Source organism: Delphinus delphis, chromosome 15 (genome assembly GCF_949987515.2).
Source record: "Delphinus delphis chromosome 15, mDelDel1.2, whole genome shotgun sequence".
Classification (NCBI taxonomy): domain Eukaryota; kingdom Metazoa; phylum Chordata; class Mammalia; order Artiodactyla; family Delphinidae; genus Delphinus; species Delphinus delphis.
Genome location: NC_082697.1, coordinates 61,566,061 through 61,590,800, shown reverse-complemented (window position 1 = coordinate 61,590,800; position 24,740 = coordinate 61,566,061). Strand labels below are relative to the sequence as shown.

General features: G+C 43.1%; 2 protein-coding genes and 1 non-coding gene across 7 annotated transcripts in view; 1 reads left to right on the top strand and 2 right to left on the bottom strand.

Annotated features, from left to right (window-relative positions):
- NDE1 (nudE neurodevelopment protein 1) overlaps positions 1–3,935 on the bottom strand; it is a 38,132-nt gene extending 34,197 nt beyond the window's left edge. For all 4 annotated transcript variants that reach the window (XM_060031803.1, XM_060031804.1, XM_060031801.1 and 1 more), the window contains exon 1: positions 3,863–3,935. The gene's annotated coding sequence lies outside the window, so the exon portion shown is untranslated. The remainder of the gene's footprint in view (positions 1–3,862) is intronic.
- A 3,861-nt stretch (positions 3,936–7,796) lies between these two features.
- Positions 7,797–24,740, top strand: part of MARF1 (meiosis regulator and mRNA stability factor 1) — a 40,362-nt gene continuing 23,418 nt past the window's right edge. The window contains exons 1-12 of one of the 2 annotated variants that reach the window (XM_060031795.1): positions 7,797–7,887; positions 11,564–11,765; positions 13,902–14,585; positions 15,333–15,507; positions 16,586–16,812; positions 17,882–17,999; positions 18,558–18,730; positions 20,246–20,671; positions 20,842–20,999; positions 21,088–21,246; positions 22,860–23,049; positions 23,766–23,944. In XM_060031795.1, coding sequence (XP_059887778.1) covers positions 11,622–11,765; positions 13,902–14,585; positions 15,333–15,507; positions 16,586–16,812; positions 17,882–17,999; positions 18,558–18,730; positions 20,246–20,671; positions 20,842–20,999; positions 21,088–21,246; positions 22,860–23,049; positions 23,766–23,944 — 2,633 coding nt within the window. In that variant the 5' untranslated portion in view covers positions 7,797–7,887; positions 11,564–11,621. Of the gene's footprint in view, positions 7,888–11,563; positions 11,766–13,901; positions 14,586–15,332; positions 15,508–16,585; positions 16,813–17,881; positions 18,000–18,557; positions 18,731–20,245; positions 20,672–20,841; positions 21,000–21,087; positions 21,247–22,856; positions 23,050–23,765; positions 23,945–24,740 lie in introns of both variants that reach the window. The other variant, XM_060031794.1, reaches the window with a different exon arrangement.
- LOC132439036 (small nucleolar RNA SNORA25) lies at positions 11,347–11,473 on the bottom strand. The gene has a single exon (XR_009522270.1). It is a non-coding gene; the product is annotated as a small nucleolar RNA SNORA25 (small nucleolar RNA).

The window sequence follows — 24,740 nt, the reverse complement described above, 5'->3', positions numbered from 1 at the left end:
TTGAACAGTGCCTGGCATATAACAGGCTTTCAATAAATGCCTGTGGAAGGAACGAACACAGGGAAAGATAGAGACTAGCCACTCGCTGGAAGGGGATGTGAGGTTAAGGAAAAAAAGCAAGAGACCCTCTGCAGGCTAGTTTATAGTTTACTTCTGTAAATCCCTAAGATACTTAACAGGATGGGGAAAACCTTTCTCCCTCGGCACCTGAGTGGCATCTCATTAATGGGAAGGGGCTGGAGGACAGGGTGCCATGTTGGAAACTACCCCCTCCCCAGGTGTACATGATAAGGAGTATCTGATACAGTTACTGGAGTTTAATAACCTTCAACCTGCAATCTTACGACAGATGAGTTTTAGAAAAGGGCTCTTTATCACAGCCAGTGAGGCTTATAACTTAAGCCTCAGTAAAGAAATGAAATTGAGATGTTTTAGGAGGCGCTTCCACTGTGGCTCTAATTACAGCCCCTGCATTTTAAAAACACCCCTAGGGAAGAGAAAAACTATGCTAGAGGCTAAGAGGAAAGAAGTAACAGCTGAACCTCACTTTCTTATGAAACAGCATACTTAAAAACCTGACTTTTTTTTTGGCCATTTGAAAATGTCTCAGAAAGTTCTAATGTGCATTACTCCCTGCCACAGATAGCAGGTAAGACAACTGGCAAAGGTTCCCCTTTTCCAGCATTATTTACTAAATTTTATCATCACCTTCTAGTTGTGGTGTGTTAGGCATTTAATACATTATTTCCAAACAACCTGACCCTCTTTAAGCTGCTTAACTGTAAGGGGTAGGTAGGCAAGGCAATCACCTGGTTTCTTAGGAAGCTAAAGCAGAAACATTGTATGCCTTGGCCATCTGCATAGGTGTGGCAAACGGAGTGGCAAACCAGACCCAAGTGCAAGGGAGTCTTTGAATTCAAATTCCAGATCTCCCTGGGGTTGCCAATAGACTGGAGGTCAGTTTCACTCCTTGGTCCATGCAGTCTTTTGAAAGGCACTGTGTCAGGCAGGTGTTAATGCTTGGTCACAGCATACACAACTTTGTACCCACTCTCTTAAAAGTGGATACTGCATTCATTTATTGCATCCGATCCACAGGGATATGTCTTCCTAACTTGCGTTCTCAATACACCACGATGCCGTCATGCCCCAGTAGCTCTGTGGACAAACCTGATGGGTACCTCAAATGTATGTGCTACAGCATGCAAAAACTGGGATCAAGTGGTCCAGTAAGTACTTATTTTCTATTTTGGATAACTTAGATCTATTACTCTTACAAAAGTGTTTCAGCAAGTTTTTGGGGGGCGGCTATTTTCCATGATCAAACCTAACAGGAAAGTCTGAAAACACACTTGAGACACACACCTTTGATTTCAAAACTCTAGAAAAAACAAAGCCTTTCTCAGCTCTCCTCTGAGTGAAGAAAGCCAGCACAGCTGGTCAGGAGCAACACACATATATAAACCATCAGGAATTAACGGCCCTTCTCCACCCCAACCCCAATCCCTCCCAATCAAAACACATGGAAGAGCAGAAGGGAAAGGGAGAAAAAGAAAGAAACTGCCAGAGACTGGCACATGCTCCCACGGCTTCTACGTTATGACGCAGGCTTTGCATTTTGCAGAAGTGACATTACTGGGGCAAAATCAGTCAAGAGTCAGCAGGTCTGACTTCTGTCTCGGTGCTTTCAAAGTCTTTAATGACCTACCTACCAGAATACCTCACTAGGCACGCAAGGACATATGCTCAAGGGTGTACACCATCATTGACTGAGGGGAAAACTGGAGGAACTTAACTGTTGACAGAGGACTGATCAGAAAATGGTGCAGTTAAGAAGTAAATATACTGGGCTTCCCTGGTGGCGCAGTGGTTGAGAGTCCGCCTGCCGATGCAGGGGACACGGATTCGTTCCCCGGTCTGGGAAGATCCCACACGCCACGGAGCGGCTAGGCCCGTGAGCCATGGCCGCTGAACCTGTGCGTCCGGAGCCTGTGCTCCGCAACGGGAGAGGCCACAACAATAAGAGGCCCGCGTACCACAAAAAAAAAAAAAAAAAAAGTAGTAGTAAATGTACTGATATGGAAGAAAGTTTATGATATGTTAAGAAAGTGTCATTTTTGTTTGCAAATGTATCTCCCTCTGAGTATACAAATAGAAGAGTCTGTAAGGATATACCAGTATGGGGGTAAGGCAGACACTGAGATTCGAACATGTACCTGACGCTTCTCTAAGATATATACTGTTTTTTGCAGTAAGCACATATTGCTTTTGAAATTTTAAGAAGCTTAAACTTGGACGAAAAGAAAACAAATTATCCTGTCCAAGGATAATTTTTACTTTCTTGAACCAAGAGGCCAAGGAAGGAGCTTTTCCTACTGAGGCGTTCCCCTCCTCCATTCCTTTTCAAACATTTCCCAACACCTACTAAGTGCTGGGCACTGCTGAGCGAGGCAGACACAAAGCACCTGTGTCAGGATTAGGTACAAACATAGTACCAGTTGCAGGCACAAACTTTCCACATGCAGGCATGCTCGTGTTAGGGAATTACCTTGTGAGGAAGCAGAGTGTAATCTCTCTGGGCTCACACGTTCTAAAGCAAAAGAACACACTCTGGAAACAAAAATCACATCCTAACAGAATAAGCCAAGTTAAGAAACTATTAACCAAATGGGATGAAATATACCAATCAGAGGCCTCTGACACTTCAGGAGCATAGATCATCTACATTTTTAAGTTTCAAAAATGGTTAAATACCAACGCTGGGGTCAGATAACAAGGGGCTCTGGGAGTCGCTGGGATCCAATTACTCTTCAAAGTACCTTACCCATGTCCTAAAATGCCATCCTATCCTAGAATACATGAACAAAACTCGCACAGAAAATGAGAAATTTCTGTCCGGCGCGTGTTGCAAAGGTCGTTTCTTTAGAAAGGAAGTTAAAAGGGGCCTAAAGGTAGAGAGGGGCACAACATGATAAAACCCTGGACAAAGAAATCCGGGAAGGTCGAGCCCTCGGGAGACAGCGAACTTGAGATGACTGGAGAAGATAATGTAGCTTCCCCAAAAAGCAATATCAAGGTGATGGCGGGGTTTCCTATGACCTCAGAGGCAGGTGAGCCCAGCCACCGCATTCAAGCTGTAAAATAAGCGTTTTCATCCTTTATCCAATCCTTCCCCAAAGTGCTGTCAGGGGAAATCTGAACCGTCCTGCAACAGAGATCTGAGGAAAGCGGAGGGAGGAAGACCGTTCCAAACACGTTCCCAAAGGGAGGGAAGTGCTAAGGAGGAGGGAGGTTTTTGGAAAGAGGCCTGCACCGAGGGTGGAGGTGGGTGGGGACGTGGGCGGGAGGGGGGCTACGAGGAATGAGGGGCGGTGGGGGGCAGCAGAAGGCAATGACGAGGACTGAAGGGCAGAAAACTGAGCGAGAAGGGAGACCAGGGGAGTCGGGGTGGGAGGGAACAGGAGGGCAGAGCGGCCGGGCTGCGGGGACCCGGGACGTGGAGAGCAGAAGGACCGAGGAAGTCTAGGACGGAGGGGGAGGGCAGCGGGGTCGGAGAGAGGCGAGCGCAGAAAGAGAAAGCAAGCTGGCAAGGGTGAGGAACCAGGCGCGAGGGACTCGAGGGTGTGAAGGCACAAAGTTAAGAAGGCAGGCTCCAGGGAAGCGCAATTTTCGAGCCCAGCACCCGGGAAGCGACGCGCAAGTGAGGGGCGCGCCAGGGCCCCTGCACGGCGGCGGCCCGGGGTCCCGAGAGCGTGGCGGGCGCCGGGGCGGGCAGAAGAGTTTCCCGGCGGCCGTGGCGGTGGCGGTGGCGCTGGCAGTCCCCAGGAAGTCCCCACCCCGGGGGCCGCAGCTCCGCACTTACCCGGCTCCGGCTGTGAGGAACCGCGACGGCGACGGCTGCGGCAGCGGCTGGGGGCGGTGCGCCCCGGGCCTCCAGCCCCCGCCCCCGCGCCCGCCCCCGCGCCCGCGCCCGCGGCCGGCGCCGCCCATTGGCTGCCGCGCTACGGGACCGCGTCTGCCTCGGCCAATCAGCGCCGAGCAGCGCCTTTTGGAAACTTTTTTCCCAGGGCCCGGGCGCGGCATGGCCACGCGGCGGCCCTGGGCGGGCTGGCGGGAGGGGCCCTGGGAGGCTCCCGCTGCTGGGCAGGGTTCTGGCCCGCCTTGGAGGCTAAAGGGTGCTCCCTGGACACCGGGGGGACGGGCTGGGATTTGCGGGCCACGCACTTCAAGAAAATATGACTCCCTCCCCTTGACACCGGTTGCATTTTCCTGTTCTTGGCTTTTCCCCAAAGCAGATAGGACAAAGATCTAGGTCCAGTTGAGGATAAGCAATGCCCCAGGTCCTCCCCACAACTTTACAACCAATATAAAATTTTCTTTTTTTTTAAGACCTTTTGATGTGGACCATTTTTAACATCTTTATTGAATTTGTTATAATATTGCTTCTATGTTATGTTCGGTTTTTTGGCTGGGAGGCATGTGGGAATCTTAGCTGCCCCACCAGGGATGGAACCCCAACCCGGAACCCACACGCCCCCTGCATTGGAAGGCAAAGTCTTAACCACTGGACTGCCAGGGAAGTCCCACAACCAATATAACAATTTTCACATCATTATCTTCTTCAAAGGCAGCAAAACTCCTTTACAGGAGATTGTTTTCGAGCCTGGCTTTGAATCCTTGCTCTGTCCCTTAGTAGCTGTGTGATCTTGGGCAAGTTATTCTCTCTGTGACTTACTTTCCTCATCTATAAAATGGGGTTATGCAGAGACGAAATGAGTCAACTTGGCATTTGCAAAACGTTTAGGACAGTGCCTAAGCACATAGTTAAGTACAATCTATGTACTGATCATGATTTTTCAATTGGTTATCTAGGTCAGGCATAATGCTAACTTCTTGATGTTCACCAACGAATATTTATTGAGCACTCACTTATATCAAAATAAATGTCAAACAAGACACCTGTCCTCAAAGGGCTTATAGTACTAAGAAAGGACACTAAATCAGCAAACAGAAACAGTGAAATAATGTCAGATGCTAATAAGTGCTATGACTAAAGCAAGGTCATATGATAGAAAGGGGCTGGGGAGGGGTCCCTGCAGATAGAATGTCAGGGAAAGCCACTCTACCAGGTGACAATGGAGCTGAGACCCAGATGATGAGAACCACAGGAAAGCACTTTTATGGTCCTCATTTTAAAGCTGAGAAAAGGGTGCAGGAAGTTAAATGCATTGCCCAAGGTTTCACAATTAATAACAAATCAGACTTCAAAGCTGGGTCTGTTTGACTCCTACACTGGTGTTCTTCAGCACAATGCTACAGGCAGAGATCTTAGCTGCTTTGAGGCCTCCAACCAGTCATAGAATCCCTCCTGCATCCCTGCCATGGTTAAGAATGACCTTTAATTCTACTTCGACTCCTTGCTACTTCCTGAAAGAAGCTCAGAGATGCAAAAAGGAACTACCACTTACATCAACGGGGTTAAGTATCAAAGTGTCTTTTAGGAAACTTCCATCCTGGCCCCAAATGCTAATAAATCATTTGCACCCCCTTGACACTTTCCAGAGCCTCACCATTCTGTGAGGTTTCTGGGCAGAGAATAATCACCCCAGTTTAAAGATTAGCTGAACCACAAGTTGATGAGCTATCAGTACTGACTACATGACATTAAATCATTTAAACCAGTTGATTTTCAATTTCCTTCATTTTTCCATTAAAAATAAAAGGGAGAAGATATTGAAATGATTATCATTAAACTCCTCTTCAGGAACAGGTGTTTAGGTAAATGGGTTTGTTATTGGATAAAACCTTAAAAAAATGAAAGGGAAATTTTGGTATACTTTAATTAAAACTTTTTTCTCTCTATTCAATGTTTTCCTTGTAGCTTTCAGATATTAATGAGCAGAAAGCTGGGTTTCTCTTGCTTAAATTCTACCATCATAATTTATTATTTCAAAACACTAAACTTTTCATTAGCCTTCCATTTAGTATGATTGATAACATTTTTATTTACTGCATTTACTTATTGACACCAGGCACAGCTCTGGACTTGAAAGAATGCCAAGCAATGTCAAACAAAATGTGTCTGATCTTTATTTTATTTTATTTTCTCTTTATTATAAAAGATATTATCTTTATTATAAAAAGCAATTTTAAAATCCACTATTATTTTGTTTCCTTTTTATATTTTTAGTTAGTACTGTGTTCAGAGATACTCAACTAGAATGAAAAGGAGAGAAAAAAATCTCTAAAGAGAAGCATATTTTTTGGTACTGTGAAAAAAACAAAACGCTAGAAACAGGGTTGTTTTTCATCTGTTCTAATTCCCACTTGGAGAATACTACCACACACAGACACAATGAAGATTTACTCAGCAGTAATAAATACCTAAGCAGGCAGATGATGTGTGGACTTGTCATCTGCCTTCTGGAAATGGAATACAAGCACGAAGGGTTCTTCAGCTATGTGTTTGATCTTGCCCTCCACAATACCTGTCTACAAGGACGTCTACAGGGATGTATCAGCTTCCCCTGAAATCTCCCCCACTTACTGTGGATTGCCTAATGAAGTTGCCTCACAGTACAGACTTCAGGGGGAAAAAAGTTCTCTTTCGGCAATTTTTACTTGCTGATCCTTATGCAAAGTTAACCTGTTTCTCAGCAAACTTCAGAAATAATCTTTTACGTAGCATTCGGCTATTGCATCGTAAACTATGTCTAGATTTAAAATATATATGCTTTGTTTTTCTCCCAATTTGCAACAGGAAATAGTGAGCAGCTGGTAGTTTCAGAAATGTCCGTTGTGCCTACTTAAAAACAATTTTTCAAAAATTTCAAATATAAGTAAAGAATCTGAAGCAAAAAAACCCAAAACAAAACCCAAAAAAAACCAAAAAACCCCAAACATGGCAAATCTAGCCACCAACAACACAAGCTGTTATTGGCTTCACATGGCTTTTGCAACTATAAAGTCTCCTTTTTGCTCACCTAAGTGGGCACTGGAAAAGTTGTATTCATTTGCAACGAGCTTTGGACCAGGACTTAAAAAAATCACGTTTTCTTACTTAAGTCACGAGGACCTCTTAATTGCTGGTGACAAAATCCAGCCTAGTCTTGGCACAGGCTTTCTTTTTGCCAGCTGGATCACAACTTCTCGAGGCGCCCTGCCGGCCCGAAGGACCTCGCGGGCAGCCCAGTTGGCAGTTATTTTTTTCTCCACTCGCCGCTAGGTTGCACTAGATAAAGGATGCTGTAGCAAATATGCGTCATTTAATTTAAAAAAAAAAAAAAAAAGTAGGGTCATCACGTGACAAGAGTAAGAGAGAAAAAAAGCCAAAACGATCAGGTTTTTCATCAAAATCCCTTTTAAGTCGCCTTCCCTCAAAAGCCCGAAAGAGCTGAACGGTGACAAATCCCGGTTGGCAGATTTTTTCCCCGGGTTCCACCTCACAAGCACCCTAAATCTCCGCTTTCAGGTTCCTTCCCACGCCACAACGATAAGCCAGCGGCAAGCCTTTCTTAAACTGGGGGTTTTCGCCAAAAAAGCCGGGGTCGGTCCCCGGGAAGGTCCCTATTTAGGGGTTTATCGGGAGGGGACTGAGCCTGACGAGGCTGCAGGGCCGCGAGGCCCCGCCCCCCCCGGGGTTCCCAGCACGCCCCGCGCGGGGAGGACGCGGCGGCGGGGGACGGGCGGAGGAAGGGGCGGAGGCAGGGAGGAGAGAAGGGCGTCGGTTTTGCGACAGGGGCGGTGCGGTACGGAAGCGGAAGTGGAGGGTGCGCTTGGCGGCGGCGGCGGGAGCTGCGGAGTCGGGAATCAAAACAAAGGGCCTGGGGGGGGTGGGGGGAAGGCGGTGGGGCCGGAATGTGAGCGGAGGTGGAGCCGGCGGCTGAGGTGAGTTTGCTGGCAGCGCTGGGAAGTAGTCCCCGACGCGTCCAGTGCTCTGGGGCCACCAGGCTGGAGAGGGGGAGAGCGTCCCCTCCTTTTGCCTGTTGCCGGCGGGGGTGGGGGAGGTTGGCTGGTATGAGGGGAAGGAATGGGACCCACCGGGCAAGCCCCCGCTACAGGTTCGAGTTGTCTCCCTTTCGGGTCAATTCACGACTGTCATTGCAGCGCCTCTGCTGCCCTTTGGGGGTGTTTGGCTCCCTGCCCACACTTGTCTCCTTTCTCCCTTTGGGGCCCTCCAGGTGTGGAGAGCAACCCTTCTTGTTGGAAGTTTAAGAGAGGAAGAGAACAGCTGGTGTTTTTGCAACCCTCCCGCCCCCCAGCGTTTTGCACCCTCCTCGGTCTATCAGCACTCCCTAGGGTGTAGCCTCTGGCTTGACTGAGCGTTGAGTCGTCTTAGGACTTGAACCACTCCCAATAATTGTACTGCGACACTGTGATACACCTTTTAGAGTTTCCCTGGCACCTTTCTGTTATTACCTAGAGCTTTCAAGTTACATCTTTTGCACTTTCTAACATCTCTGAGCATAAATATTCTGTTTTGCATACAGGGAAACTGAAACCTAAATGGGCTTCTGAGGCATTTATTGAACTTTGCATTCATTCAGCAGTTGTTGGTGGGTGCCAGACACTGTGCTAGGTGCAGGAGATACAATAATGAATAAGAAAACATGATCCATATGTACTACCGTGGAGTTTATATTTACGTGGGGGAGACAGATAATAAAAAAGCAAGCAACTAAGATAATTTTAGGAAGAAGAACTGTGAAAAACAACAGAAATACCCAGGAATGGGATGCGGTGATGTGGGGTGTTGAGGACTAGATTGGGTGTTGAGAGAAGGCCACTGCTAAATTTTCTACTTTGTCTCATTTAATACAAACAACAACCTATGAAGGTGCTACTATTATCATCAGGCCCATTTTACAGATGGGATCTGAGGTTCAGAGAGGTTGCGTGTTGTCCAAAGCTGCACAGATAGGAAGCGGCAGAATTGGGGATTGATAGGAGGACAGTCTGATGTCACAGTCTGGGCTCTCAACCACTATCTGAATTGCTCAAAGACTGAGAGATAATGGCGGAAGTGAGACTTCCACTCAAATCAAACAGAACTTGCTTTGACTACCTGAATTACATCACATCATTCCCAGGAATATTTAGGAAAATTTCCGGGTGCAGGCCACTAACAAGCTAATACGTATATACTTTCTATTGCTCGTGTTGAGCGATACCAGAGGTGCCTTGGTGTGATAGAAAGAGGTGGACAAGCCTGGTTCTTTTCCCTTTCTATTGTGTGATCTTGGGCAAGTTACATAATTTCATTTAACTTCTGTTTCTCCTCTGTAAAAATGTGGCTAATTTCTCCCTTGTCTTTCTCACAGATTTACTGTGGGAAAAAAGATGACATAAATGGATCGCAGTGTCTGGTTGTTTCCTTCATTGTATCCCTTGTGCCAAGCACAGGCTTACTACATAGTAGATACTAAGTAAATATTTGCTGAATGAGGAAATAAATAATGTTAAACAAAAAAGCTTTGTAAACTGTATTTTACTTGACACCTTAGCTCACTTTCAGGATTGGCCTTGAAGGGGCTTGAGAGAGCATGTTGAAGTTGTGTATGTCGTGAACATCACAAATTCTTAGGCTCTAGAGAGAAGATAGGGTATATGAGGTCTGTATTTAATAGGAAGAACAAGTACCATAATTTACTATCATTGTGGCAGTTAACTCCATCTCTGTCTCCAGATTAGCTCCAGTTTTTGTAGGTAAATAGCTGCTTTATTCATTCTCTCATTCAACAAATATTTCCTTAGTATATACTATGTAGGAGCCCCGTGCTTGGCACAAGCCATACAGCGGTGAAGACAAACAGATGGTGGCATCTTTTATCTGATTTTTTTCCCCCATAGTAATGCTTTGAGGTGGGCAGGGGAGAAATTAGGCACACTTGGCTGAGGAAGAAACTGAAACTTAATAAAGTTTTGTAGCTTCTACATAAGGGCCAAATAGTAAATATTTTTGGCTCTGTAGGTATATGATCTACAGTCTCTTGCAAATAATTAACTCTGCAGTTGTAGTGCAGATATAGCCATAGGACTTCAATAAGCTTGGCTGTGTCTCAAATACAACTAGTCGTAGACACCGAAATCTGAATTTCATGTAGCTTTGTCACAAAATATTGTTTTGATTTCTCCCAAGAATTAAAAAATGTGAAACACATTCTTAGTTCGCAGGCCATTTAAATACAAGCAGTGGGCCGGTTTTGGCTATAGTTTTAGGCAGTAGTTTGCCTACCCCTGCTTTTTGTGATTGGTTTTCCTATATTTTAGACATAGTGCTTATATAGTCATCTCTCCCCTCACTGGACTATGTAGATGTTAAAATCTCTTGAAAAGAGCATCTTATCAGGGAGATAGCTAAAAGAAATTCTTCTCTATATGCCCAGAAATTTCTGAAAGATAAATTAATAACCTTAAAATGGCCATTGTCGGTAAGAGTAGGAGGTGGTTGGGGCATGGTGGTGAGGGCTTGGAAATGAGACTTCCTTGTCCTTACCACTGGCAGGCCGCCTGTGTGCCCAATGGCTACTACTGATTGGATCTGCTTTTATCGTATCATTTAAGACTTGTAGAGTGTTGTTGCTCTGGAGTAGATAAGAGCACATCTGGGACTTGAGATTTCTCTGTTAGATTTTTGGTGGTATAGCAGATTCCACTTTCATAATAAGTAAACTAAGAGGTTGGTTCGACTTGTTTTGTAGCTGAATCAAATTCAAAGTCCACAGAGGTCACTTAATTTGGACCTTCAATACTCATATCAAAGACACAGTGGGATAGGTTGCTCTGAAATCAATTTCACGATCTTACATAATTGGGAATGAGGACATGTGGTTGTTCTTTTACTCAAATTATATGCTGTCTTCTGTTAACTTTTTGAATCTCCCAAGTAGAGTGTTTAGTGAGGGATAGTCGAGAAGAATTAAGAAATATTATATAGAAAACATCTGCTGTGGGCTGGAGGAGCTTGGCTCCAGCCAAGTGAAGAGGAGAGGTTTCTCTCCCGGTTATGCAGGTGTCCAAGATGTGGCTACTTCTCTCAAGCATGGCTGAAAAGAAATAGGGCTCGTCCAGAGTTCATTTTTGTTTGAAGACCTATGAAACGTAAGGAATGGAAGATGATAGACTTTTTAAAACATCAAGTTGATGTAGTTAGGGTTCAAGCATAAATAGTCAACCAAGTTTACCAATTTTAGTAAGCTGTAATATGTTTTGATAGCGATTCTACTTGTGTTCCAAGATCTGACTTGTTGGGAGCCATTGCACCATAATTTTTTTTTCTTAACTTGGAAGACATTTACATTTATTTTTACTTTCCCACATCACTAATCCTGGATATGAGTGGCTAAATCTTGTATCTCCATCAGGAAAACATAGCACCACTGAGTGGCTGTTACATCCTATGGAAAACTCAGTCTTTGGTCACAGCATTAAGAGTTTCTGGATTTGGTCCCATCAGCCCTCTTTGCAATGACCTATACACCATAAATATAGTTGTAGTCTCAGATTTCAGTAATAAAATTTGTATTTATGCAAATAAATAATATTGAAATCTCATTCTTAACAGGGTGGAAGAATGAAAGAAAAGAAAGATGAAAGAATGTTGAACCACTTTGTATGGCTGTATGATGGAAGGAAACGGAACTGAGAACTCCTGCAGTAGAACACTTGGATGGCTTCAACAAGATAATGATGCTAAGCCATGGCTTTGGAAATTCTCTAATTGCTTTTCTCGTCCTGAGCAAACATTGCCACTTAGTCCCCAAACGGTAACTATGTGCAAGACTAAGGACATGGCAAATTCTTAATGCAAATAGATGAGAGATCCATTTGGTCTGGGGCAGTCTCTCTCCCTGGAGTCTGTGCTAAATTTTCTCTTGCATCCTGCTTATATTACTCCTTGTAGCACATTATTGTAATTCCTGACTCAATGAAGGCACAATTTTTTAACTCCTGTACTTACACATTAAGCAACAATAGATGCTTTAAATATTTGATGTTAAAATTTTGGAAAGATTTGTTTCTCATTAACGTCACAGATTCCAAAGACAAAATCCACATTGTAGAGTAAGACCGGAGGAAAGTACAAAATAGATATTGTTTTATGGTAGCCTGCTGAGTTTTGTGTCTTAAAATCAAGGAAAGATTGATAGGATTTGTTGATAGTCTTTTTCTGTTCAAGATTTCTCTTGAATATTTAAATATGTCTAGAACTTTTGTCTTTTCGTAGTGATTTTGACGTTTTCTGATTTTATTTCCTTCATCGTTATCACTTTTTTTTTTGCTATTGTACTTGGGATTTAAATGAGACTTCACTATGAATTTATATAAGGGTATTGATAATGACTTTTAAAAAAAATCTATTCCCTGTCTTCTCCAGTTTTTCATTATATAGTTACCTTTGTCGCATGGCATCAGTAATTGGAGTTATTTCAGAAGTATTTTACCTCAGGGACAGTTTGCACTGAGGGCTGGCAGCTCAAGCAGGGTCCTGGGGTGGCAGATCTAGCCCTAACAGAGTCACAGGACACGGAATTGCACTGTCACCTTTACAGATCCAGAATCTCGATTTTGTCAGTGGTACCCAGAATTGAGTACGTTCAGGAAGACCACCTCACAGTAACCCTGCCCATAAGAGCCAGATCTATATAAATCATAATGCCAGTGAGTTAATTTCCAGCCTGAATTGTAATTACCAAGAGGGCAGAACACACTGCTTGTTGGCTGGTGAGACCATTGCTATTACCTCCCTTTTAGGAAAAGTAACTGAAAATCCAAGTTTCTCCCATATTAGTATACCCTCCCATAGCAGAAGGAGTGAAATCATAGCAGTCAGATGGACCTTTCTATGCTCTAAGGGATGAGCATGTCTCAATCACTATATCAGGGCATCCCCTTCATCTTAATAGTGCCTGCATTCAGCCAATAAATGTTGTTGATTTGTCGAATCCCCTTTCAGTGGCCAGGTACTCTGCTGAGTGCTTTATGTTTACTATTTCATTTTATCCTTCTAACAAATGTAGTAGGTACATTCTGTTGTTCCCAGTTGAAGGATGGTAAAATTGAAGCATAAAGAGGTTAGGTTAAGTCACTTACCCAAGGTCATAAAACTATTTAGTATCACATTCAAACCCAGGTCTCTGACACCAATGCAATGCTATAACCTTTATAAGCATACCAGCCTCATGTGTCTATGTTACAGGCATATGACAAACTATTTCTCTTTTATCTTTTCCCCAGATAGTTTTCTAATTACTCTAATTCTTTCCACTGGTTACAAAATAATTGTTGGCATTATGGCTTTAGGTCATGATACCCCAGGGTTTGCTAAATGTCATCAGCAACACGTTTAAGACCTATTCATGGATGGGCCACTTGGGCAGATGGCTGATCTCATCCATAGTGCTTGATACCTTCTCCCCTGGAGGACCTTACTAAAACCACCTAGCTCTGACTGCACAAACTATTAAGTATTTTCCTCAAGGCGCTTTGCTTGTAAGCCATCTTTAGTGAATACTGTTATGACTGTGTTGTTTTTCATACCACCTGTTTTGTCTTCAGAAGACACTGAGAGGCAAGGGGAAGTTATCAAAGGGAAGACACTGAGACATGGTTGGTTAATCAGGCTTGTTGAATATGTAAACAGACCCCCTCCCCAAGTCTCTTAAAATTCAGGAAGGACACAGTTGTAATTTTAGTTGTCTGTTTCAATGTTCACCTCCTGCTGAAGAATGCTCCTGGTTTTAGCTGCCATTCCATTTTTGTGGTTGTGATTTTGTGTGGTTATGACGGAGTGATGTAGATAGGTTTGAACACTGTTTCCATTTTTTAATGCAATCAGTTGTGAGTATCCCCAAGTCACTAGCCTCATAAAATTAATTTGTGTTCTGGTTTTCTTTTCTCAGAAAGATTACATGGAGAACAAGAAAGTTGCTGTGGAATTAAAGGATGTACCATCTCCCCTTCATGCTGGCTCTAAACTTTTTCCAGCAGTCCCACTTCCAGATATCCATTCTCTTCAGCAACCTAAAATACAGCTTTCAACTGTCCCCAAAGTAAGCTGCTGTGCCCATTGCCCTAATGACCCCTCCACTTCGCCAATGCGTTTTGGTGGTGGCGGTGGCGGAGGGACTGGTAGCTTGATTCCCCCAGGCGCACTGTTAGACTCGCAAAGCACCAGGACAGTCACGTGTCAGGTGGGGTCAGGGTTTGCTTTCCAGTCTGCATCTTCACTCCAGAGTGCCTCAGCTAGGAACAGTTTGGCCAGCGTTGCAAGTGACTTTCCCAGCATGTGTCTAGAAAGTAATCTCTCTCCCTGCAAACACCTGCCCTGTTGTGGAAAGCTCCATTTCCAGTCATGTCATGGTAATGTGCACAAGCTGCATCAGTTTCCAGCTCTCCAGGGCTGCACCTCCTCCGCTGGCTATTTCCCCTGTTCTGATTTCACAAGTGGGGCTCCCGGGCACTTGGAAGAGCACATTTCACAGTCGGAGCTAACGCCTCACTTATGCACCAACTCTTTGCACCTAAATGTGGTACCTCCGGTTTGTTTAAAGGGCTCACTTTACTGCGAAGACTGCCTCAACAAGGTTTGTATCTTTTTATTTGTTATGTTGGGTGCAGCTAAGGTTTGAGGAATGACTTTTTAAAAATACTAATGGATATATCTTGAAAAATATCTTTCTTGTGAGTGGGGTCAAAGACTTTCGTGATGTGGCTTTCTCCCCATCAGCATAACTCCTTCTGGTCCTGAAAGAAAGCAAAGGGTAAAATGGGAGGGACCATTCAAAAAAGTACAGAGTAATTATTTATTTTATGCTCTTAGAGTCTCCTGTAATAAATCTACTTCTTACATGTGAACCTAGCTTGGCAAAGCCTCGTGTTCTGTTCAGTCTTTAAAGGCTAGAGCACAATTGTGATTTCTTATAGCTAACACTCACTTGATACATGGACCCATTCTTGTAAAACTGCATGTTGTCCCTTTGTAATAATTTGGGGAACTTGGTCTCAGTCACACCCAGTGTTCAGGTAAAGACGTTACTTCCTTTTATGTAAAGTGTGTCTGAGGGTCTCCACCGTAGCAGACACATGGCCCAGAATGTAAAGGTCTGATCATGTGAATATCTTCCCTGATCATTTCAAGTCACTTTGGAAGTGAGTTTATGCATTGGTAGCTGATAGTTCTGGGAAAGGTGATTTGAAAATACGTTTTATCAGAGGTTAGCAGGTGGAAAGGAGAAACACTTAGAATGTGTTTTCAGTTGTTATGTGTAACTCTAGGTTCTGAAATAATGTATCTGAAACCTCCTCCTCTTTTTAAAAAAATTTTAAAACAGCCGGCAAGAAATAGTATAATTGATGCTGCTAAAGTCTGGCCAAATATACCACCTCCAAATACTCAAACTGCACCTGTTACTATTCCTCTGTGTAATGGCTGTGGAACCAAAGGAACAGGGAAGGAGACCACGTTGTTATTGGCGACCAGTCTAGGCAAAGCTGCTTCGAAATTTGGTAAATGACAGTATGGTGTAAAATGTGCATATTAGTTTTCAATACCTGATACTAACACTGCATTTAATCACCTTTAAAAAGATTCCTGTGGTTCTAAAGCTACTGTGTATGAGTCTCCATTTCCATCTCTTGGTAAAGATCTTTTTATCCTTATAGACCAATAGGTCAGTTGCCATTAATGTTGGGCTGATGCTATTTGAGACCAGAAGCTGTGTATAGAAAAATAAGGAGTATATTAGGAGAAATAAGTGCTGGAAGGGACTTGGTGTCAACTTAGGTTCATAATCACACTTGTTGGTTGTATGCTCCTAGAGGTACTTAGTATTTAGAAAGATTTAGCAATGGCTGATGAAAAACAGTATTTGAAAACCTAAGATCATTTCCCCAAAAAGTAATTGATATATTTTATCTTTAAAAAACATTTTTTAAAAACTTGAATCAGATACGAATGCAGTGTTAAAAATCATTTAAAATCAAGGACAAGGGAATTCCCTGGCGGTCCAGTGGTTAGGACTCTGAGCTTCTACTGCAGTGGGCACGGGTTGGATCCCTGGGTAGGGAACTAAGATCCAGCAAGCCCTGCGATGCAACCAGAAACAAACAAACAAACAAATGTGCTTTAAAAATAAAATCAAATCAAGGATGATAACAACTTCATGGTCTGTCTCCTCTTCATTGTTCTCCCACACTGAGTCGGTAGACAAGTGCGGGTGGAGCATGAAGGTCAGGTCTCAGAGCTGCTGTGTCCATTCACCTATGTGTTAGTGTTCAGAGGAGCATAACTGGTCAGTGTGAGAACGCCTCATGCTTTGTCATGGATTTATTGTGGGCTTAAAGTGACTTGATCTTTAGATTTGTTCTCTCCTGAAAAATGGGAATAATCACTTAGAGATACTATGGCAACTTGGGGTTGTTTGTCTTATTAGACCAGCCATTGAGGTTGGTATCCTTAAATTTAACATCAGTCAATAATTTCATTTTCCTGCCCCTAAGAATGAGAGGTAGCTACCTGTTATTTTTATTTGAATATCTTACCTCTTTTTTACCATTGTAATTGAAAATGTTAACATTTCTTAAGGGTCACCAGAAGTTGCGCTAGCCGGACAGGTGCTAGAAAACTTACCCCCCATTGGAGTTTTTTGGGATATTGAAAATTGCTCAGTCCCCTCTGGCCGCTCAGCTACTGCAGTTGTACAAAGAATTCGTGAGAAGTTTTTTAAAGGCCACAGAGAAGCAGAATTCATTTGTGTGTGTGACATCAGTAAAGAAAACAAAGAAGTTATTCAAGAACTGAATAATTGCCAGGTAAAAAAAAAAGAATTTTTATCTATTTTGGTAGAAGAATAAGCATGTGTGATTTTTTTTAAGAATTCTAATTGAAAATTTGTTTAATAATATGCATTTGTGCTAAGTTTGTAAATAAAGGAAAATAGCAAAAGATTATTTCTTAATTAGGTACTAGAAATCATTTAATCATGTCTGATCTTTCAGCAAGGCTGCTTATATGTGACTAGTGCTTTCCTAGTATAGTGGTTACATATGTATCATTTCCTTTGATTTTCATAACTGCTTTGTGAACAAGGCTCATAGGATTTATTATTTGGAATTTACAAATGAAAGGGCCCAAGAGGTGAAGCAACTTTTTTAAGATCATATGGCCGTAAGTGGATGAGCTTAGATTTAAATCCAGATTGTCTGACCCCAAAGTCTGTTCTCTTCAGCTGGAACCAGAATCAAGTTCTTTTGACTTTCAGACAAGTAATTCCATTGATATGCCATATTCCTGCCTAAAGTTATATAGTTCTGTTCCTTGTAAAAACTAATAAATCCTATTTTGTATTGTATGTAGTTGAGGCACCTCTCAAACCTTTCCTTCCTTTGGAGACTTTAATATGAGCCTGATAGTTTTAACAAGAATAAACACATTTTAGCTCCCTTAGGGGCAGATGCCTCTCTTCTTCCACCACCTGATGGTGGAAGCCATAGATGACGAATAGAAATGACATCAAATACAGCCCCAAATTGTACCTTAATTATATATCATACCTCTGCCACCCACAAAACTGTTGGCAAAAGATACTAGAGAGAGCTAGTTTACTTCGCATTTCACTTTCTTTTCTTTATTTTCTGAAAGGGGGATGGATGAAGCAGAAAAGCAGAAGATTACAGATGAAACTAGGGATAATGATCCAGTTAATTCGTCTGGAGAACTGAAGTTGAAATTATTGAGATTTGACTGTAATTTTTTTCCGTTCCTAAGTGGCAGTAATAATAAAAGTTTCCTCAAGAACTGTCTATTAAGAGGCAGGCAGAATGTGTAGTGATTTTCTAACCTCAGCTCTTTCTCATTTGTCCTTATTATAAATTAATGCAGGTAACCGTTGCCCACATCAATGCTACTGCAAAGAACGCTGCTGACGACAAGCTCCGCCAGAGCCTCCGAAGGTTTGCAAATACTCACACTGCTCCTGCCACTGTGGTTCTTGTGTCAAGTAAGTGTAGAAACATCTGCTAATTTCAGCTAAACTCACTGTGTGTGAATTATCATAGAAACCAAAATATGTTAAAGTAAAATGTGCCCCCAGAGACGCTGAAATACATAGGACATTTTATGTTTATCTTTGAAAACTGTTTAGAAAAAAAATGGGTCTACGTGGATTTCTGTATTTTTCTCCTTGGAACTTGATTAAGGATTCTTGCAGGGCCAAGTTTATTAAAGAAAATGTAATTTTTTTAATCCTGGGGGCCCCTTATTGCTAATTTTAAAAATCTAAGATGAAGTTGGGGCTCCTCAGAGTATTAACATTTGCTCCTTTTTACTACTGGAAGTAACGTGTCTTGGGGTTCAGTATAAGTATATGTAAAATTGTCTTACCGTGTTAATCCTTCTGATACGAAATGCGTTCCTGTTCTAGAAAGGGGTGGGGGTGGCAACTTAGAATATAATCCTGCCATTCCTTCCTTCTCAGTAGATGTCATTAGAGTTACCTCTCTCTGTCAGGTGTTTCTAATGTTTGGGGATGGGGGTTGGGCTGTACCTTGTCTTTCAGCTGATGTCAATTTCGCATTGGAACTTAGTGACCTGAGACACAGGCATGGTTTCCACATAATTTTGGTCCATAAAAACCAGGCCTCAGAAGCACTGCTGCATCATGCTAATGAGCTGATCAGATTTGAAGAATTCATTTCCGACCTGCCCCCCAGGTTACCAGTAAAAATGCCAGTAAGTGGGTTTGTGTTCTTTCTGCCATATTCTAGTTGAGATTACAGAGGCTCAAGACAGCCCTTCATAAGGGGTCTCCAAGCCCAGGTGAGGCTGTTCTTTGTAGTAGGCTGGCCAGATTTTGAAACAGGCCTAGAAACTTTCTTCTCTTACAGATATTCAGAGAATTGATATATATGCATTTTGCTTTTATTATTTTCACAATGTCATAGGGAACTGACTTTCAGATTTACCTTACTGACAGCCACTTGCCAGTGTCTACAAAGCTAGCAATGTTTTGTGCCAGGGGGATGGAAGTAATGGAATGAGAGTTATTACTCTTTTTGCTTCCAGGTTTTAAGGGTAAAGAATATGATGATGGTTTGCACATACTGGTGTGGTTGGAGTCAAATAAGCAGTGATAGTACAGTTGTGGCACTTAATCCTGAAGCTCCAGCAGGCCTCTGAGCCTGTTTTCTATGGTTGTGGTCCCTGGCATGCATGGGCACAATGAGGAGTAGTGGTCGCTACACCTGTAGCCTGGTAAGCCACTTGACAGGAGAAAGTGCACATGTTTCCAGCAGGCTGAGCATTTCTCATAGTCTTGTTTAGGATAAGAATGTTTACTGCAACACTGAGCTTGTGTTTAAGCTGTCTGGAGACTATATGTGCAACTTTTAAACAGTAATAACAGAGAGGAGCTATAGTGTGGATGGTCCAGAAGGGTGGGCAATCCCATTCATGAAATGCAGTTTTAACGTATTTTAATAACTTTAGGATTACAGAAGCACTTTAGGAATGATCTCACCCAACCTCCTCATTTTAGAGAGGAGGAAGTCAGCACTTAGAAAAAGTAAGCAAGCCGCTGGAGGTCCCACAGCGTGATGGCAGCAGAACGGAGACTGCCCCCCCGCCCCGCCCCCAGATTCAGGCATTTGCATTGTTGGCCCCACTGCATTGCTTGATACCCAACAAGATCAGAGCCTGGCCAGAGATTAAACACGTGCTAAGGATAATCTGCAGTTGGGGATACCAGAGTCTGGCCCAAGAAGTAACATACACAGGCCCTACTTCAGGCTTTGGAGCTGCTCTGCTGATTCACTTTTGTTGTTCTTCATTATGTTTTTAAGTCTTTTGGCTATAGCTACATTTCCTCTATTTCGCTTGTGTTTGGCACTCACTTTTTTAATCCGGAAGGGCTTTAAGTCGATTGTAGTATTTTAGGTGAGAGATTGCCCACTGTAGAGATCCTTATTCCTTATGATTTACAAAAAAAAAAAAAAAGACCGATTATTCAGTACATTCAATCTTGCCACATATTTTTTTCTCATTCACCAGAGTGATAATTTTAGATACATTTCTCTTTTTCCATGTTTTTCAGTCTAAGTAAGTTTACCCTCTCCCGTGGAAATCTCTGTTATCTCCCCTTCAAGGTCGCTAGCTAAAGTTTGGAGATCACTCATTGTTCTTCTTGTTTGTAATTGAATGTGTGCCCTCGAGTCAACCCACTGTAACACTTTTCCTCTGTATCAACAGTGCCAGACTCTACTCTATGTTTATAACCTACCAGCAAATAAAGATGGCAAGAGCATCAGCAACAGGCTCAGACGCCTGTCCGATAATTGTGGCGGGAAAGTGCTAAATATCACAGGCTGCAGCGCAATCCTCCGCTTCATAAACCGAGATAGTGCAGAACGGGCTCTGAAGCGAATGGAAAATGAAGATGTCTTTGGTAATAGGATCATCGTGTCATTTACTCCAAAAAGTGGAGAACTCTGTGAAACAAAGAGTTCAAACGCAACTGCTGATAAAGCGAAGTCTCCCAAAAAACTTAAGAATCCAAAATTGTGCCTCATCAAAGATACAAGTGAACCATCTTCCAGTGCCAAAGCCGCACCTGGAAAAGGGTCGCAGGCAAATTCTGGATCTGCTACCAAAAATACCAATGTTAAAAGTTTACAGGTAATTGTGATACCTCTTGCTTTCTGAAGTTTATGGTAGGTTTGCTTTCTTGGTCTCTGTTTTATATGCTCACTTGCTTCGAGGATACTCAAAGTCAAGTGTTTTCTGTGCAAGGTCTGACACATCCTGGGGGCTAAACTGTTAAACTCCCTTGCTCTGTCTGTTTTAAGGAGCTATGCCGCATGGAGTCGAAGACTGGCACTCGAAGCAGTGAGCCCCAGCAAGGCCACCTGAGGCCGGTGGCACCGCCTCACAGAAATTCAAGTGCTGCAGCGCCCACACCTAAAACGTCGGGGGTGGCAGAATCTGTTTACAAAACCAATCCGAAGTAGGTTCCGTTATTCTCCCTTGTAGCTGCTTGTCATGATGTGAAGGAAAATAAGTGACCTCTTCCTTGCAATGTTTCCCTCCACTAGAAAAGAGAACCTCTGCACCCGCAGTGTTACCAGTTCTCCTGTAGATAAAAAAGATAAAGAGGAGACTCTGTTCCAAGTGAGTTACCCGTCTGCTTTTAGCAAGTTGATCGCATCCAGGCAAGTGGGTCCTCTGCTCACGCCTCAGTCTTGGTCTTCTCGGTGAGTGGTTCTTGATCCAAGGAGTGGTTGTGTGCAGTAGAAGGGGTTATGAAATAGTTTGTTTAACAGAATTCAAGCAATACACAAGTGCATATTTAAAAGAGAAATCTTCCACCCCTCCTCCACCAGTCCCCTTTTCCACTGGTAACGATAGCTAACATTTGGGGGCAGTGATTCTTGCTGTTTCTCCCTCCTCCACGTGGGAGTCTTGGTAAGCAGAGGTCAGAGAGAGAAACCTGTCCTGGAGTCCTTGGGCAATGATGGGAGGCACATTATGTTCTTACCATGTCCTCATGGCTTCATCATGGGCCTCATGCTGAGGAAGAGGCCCAAACGGACACGCATTGGTTATTCTTATTCGTGGGGTAATTACAGGAAGCTGTTTGAGGAACGAGGGTCTCTGTAAACAACCTTAACACCGACCTTATTTAAGCTTTCTAAACTCACTCCAAGTAATTCTGGAACCTTGGAAAACAGAAGGAGCTCATGCATCCCATGAGCTCCTTCTAGCATTGTATTTGTTCTTCTGAGTTGGTGAAGACTCACTATAGAACATGACTTTGGACCTGTCAAATGACATGTACAAACTCACGTAAAAGACTTCCTTACGTGGAGAAGGGCCGCAATATATGAGCAAGAATATCTGGCTTGGGATTTCCCTGGTGGTCAGGTGGTTAAGATTTGCGCTTCCACTGCAGGGGGCGTGGGTTCAGTCCCTGGTCAGGTAACTAAGATCCCACATGCTGTGTGGCACGGCCAAAAAATAAATCAAATAAAATGTCTTTATATTTTAAAAATATATTGGGAATTCCCTGGTGGTCCAGTGCTTAGGACTCCATGCTTTCATTGCCGAGGACCCGGGTTTGATCCCTGGTCGGGGAACTAACATCTCGTAAGCCACATGGCACAGCCAAAAAACACACACAGACACAGACACAGACACAGACACACACACACACACACACACACACACACACACACACACACACACACACACACACACACACACACAATCTGGCTTTTTCAGAGCCAGGGGGAGATAAATGATTTACATGGATATCGCAAGCTAATTTCCTAAGAAGAAATGCTCAGTGTCCTAAGAATAAATGCACAAAGTGGAAAACTAATTCATTAGGCCTGCCTGTAATTTCTGCCGTTAGCTTTAAATAATCCAATAAAAGGATATTGAGTATTTTTTTTTTTGTGGTACGGGGGCCTCTCGCTGCTGTGGCCTCTCCCGTTGCGGAGCACAGGCTCCAGACGCGCAGGCTCAGCGGCCATGGCTCACGGGCCTAGCTGCTCCGTGGCATGTGGGATCTTCCCAGACCGGGGCATGAACCCATGTCCCCTGCATTGGCAGGCGGACTCTCAACCACTGTGCCACCAGGGAAGCCTGATATTGAGTAATTTATTTGCTGTTAATAAGGTAGTCAACAGGTCGTATTTTTGACAATGAGTCTAAATCAGTGCATGTTTAAGATAAAAAAAAAAATTGAAAATCAAATTGTATTGCGGGAAGCTGTTTTTATATAGCTTCAAACAAAATCTAAATGGCATAAGCTGAATAAATAGAATAACAGTTTTTAAAAATAACCTATGTATGTTTTAAGCAGGAGTATGTCTCCAAACCTCTTAAACAGAGCATCCCCGCTTGCTTTCAACGCTGCAAATTCGAGCGTTGGTGCCGACTGCCCAGACCCATTTGCAAATGGTGCTGATATCCAGATCAGCAACCTAGACTACAGATTGTCCCGGAAGGAGCTGCAGCAGCTCATGCAGGAAGCGTTTTCTAGACACGGCAAGGTAACCTTTTCACTCTTGTTCTTGCCTTTGTTTTACCCCTTGCTGGCATTCAAGTTGAGTGCACTTAACTCAACACATGTAACTACAGGCAGAGTGTAAGTGTCACTCAACGAGTTTGAACACCTTCCTTTTTCCTCTGGCCTGCTCATGGTGGTGCTGTGTATTCTGTTTTTAGGATACAGCCCAAGAGAGCAAGAAGCCTGGCATAGAAGCACTTGTGTTCATGGGCAGGGATTTCAGTGGCTCTTCGGGAAATAAAACACTGATGGGTTTTAGTTAGCTCTGGCTGCTAAAATATGGAAATAGGGTTCTAAAATGATATTGGCTGTTTTTGTTAATGTCTTACGGTATCTGATTCAGTTTTTAGGTGCAATTTGCTAAAAATGCACCTTTTACTGAAACTTAAGATGGCTATGCCCCAGGTTTTGGCAGGGTCTGGAGAAGACGCAAAAGACTCCTTACATGTGTTGGCCCCTAAGCCTGCCTTGGAGAGCATTGTGTGCCAGAGCACAAGGCAGGCTAGGCTGACGTCACATCCCTGAAGGTCACCCATCCTAGCTCACTTAGGTTCTGGTCAGCGGAAGTGCACAGTTCAGACAGGTTCCCTCACGGCAGCACTGAAGCCCACAAACCAGTTGCCTAGTGAGTCACCTTCAGTTTTAAGAGGACAGGGTTCTGGGTAGATCAGCATTCTGTTTTCCTTTTTACTGCTGCAGGTGAAGAATGTTGAGCTCAGCCCCCACACAGATTATCAGCTCAAAGCTGTTGTTCAGATGGAAAACTTACAAGAAGCAATCAGTGCGGTGAATAGCCTCCACAGATACAAGATTGGCAGCAAGAAGATCCTGGTCTCACTTGCCACGGGAGCTGCTAATAAATCACTCTCTTTACTGAGGTAAAGAACAAACAAGCCGTTTATTTCAGGAAATAACATTTTGGCCCGAAAACAATTTTAGAAATAATAAAAATAGATTTTATCCCATTCCCAACCCTCTTGTGATGATCACATATGCAATAAATGCTTTTTCTCCCTTGATAGAGTTAGAAATAAGGTAGAAGTTAGAAATAAGCTAGCTAGAATAGTTTACCCTTGTTCAAGTCATTAATCAAAGATGAAGTACAGCTTAAACTTGGCAGGCACTTAGGAGTAAAATAATATGCCACATATCTAGAACAGGTTCTAAAAATAGTAGGCCTCTACAATAAAAGTTTATAAGCCTAGAAAGTCTGAAATATTACCTTCCAATCTTAGTAGAAGGTGGATTTGTCTATAACACGTAGATCTACAAAGCTGTAAGCTCTCAACTTGCAGATATATCTTTAACGTCACATAGACACCCAGCCCCGTAAGTCTGCATTACGACTAGACTAATCTTAGGAATCTAGTGATGGTTTTATTCATAATATGCTTTTGACACACAGCACTCTGTAAGTTTAAGGTGTACAGACAGTATAATGATTTGTGCACCAGGAACTAACATACTGTTTATAGGTCAATTATACTTCAAAAAACAAGCCAACAGACTCATAGAAAAAGAGATCAGATTTGTGGTTACTAGAGGTGGGGTATGGGGGAAGGAGGAATTGGATGAAGGCAGTCAAGAGGTACAAACTTCCAGTTATAAGATAACTAAGCACTAGGGGAGTGATGTACAACATGATTAATATAATGAACACTGCTGTGTGTTACG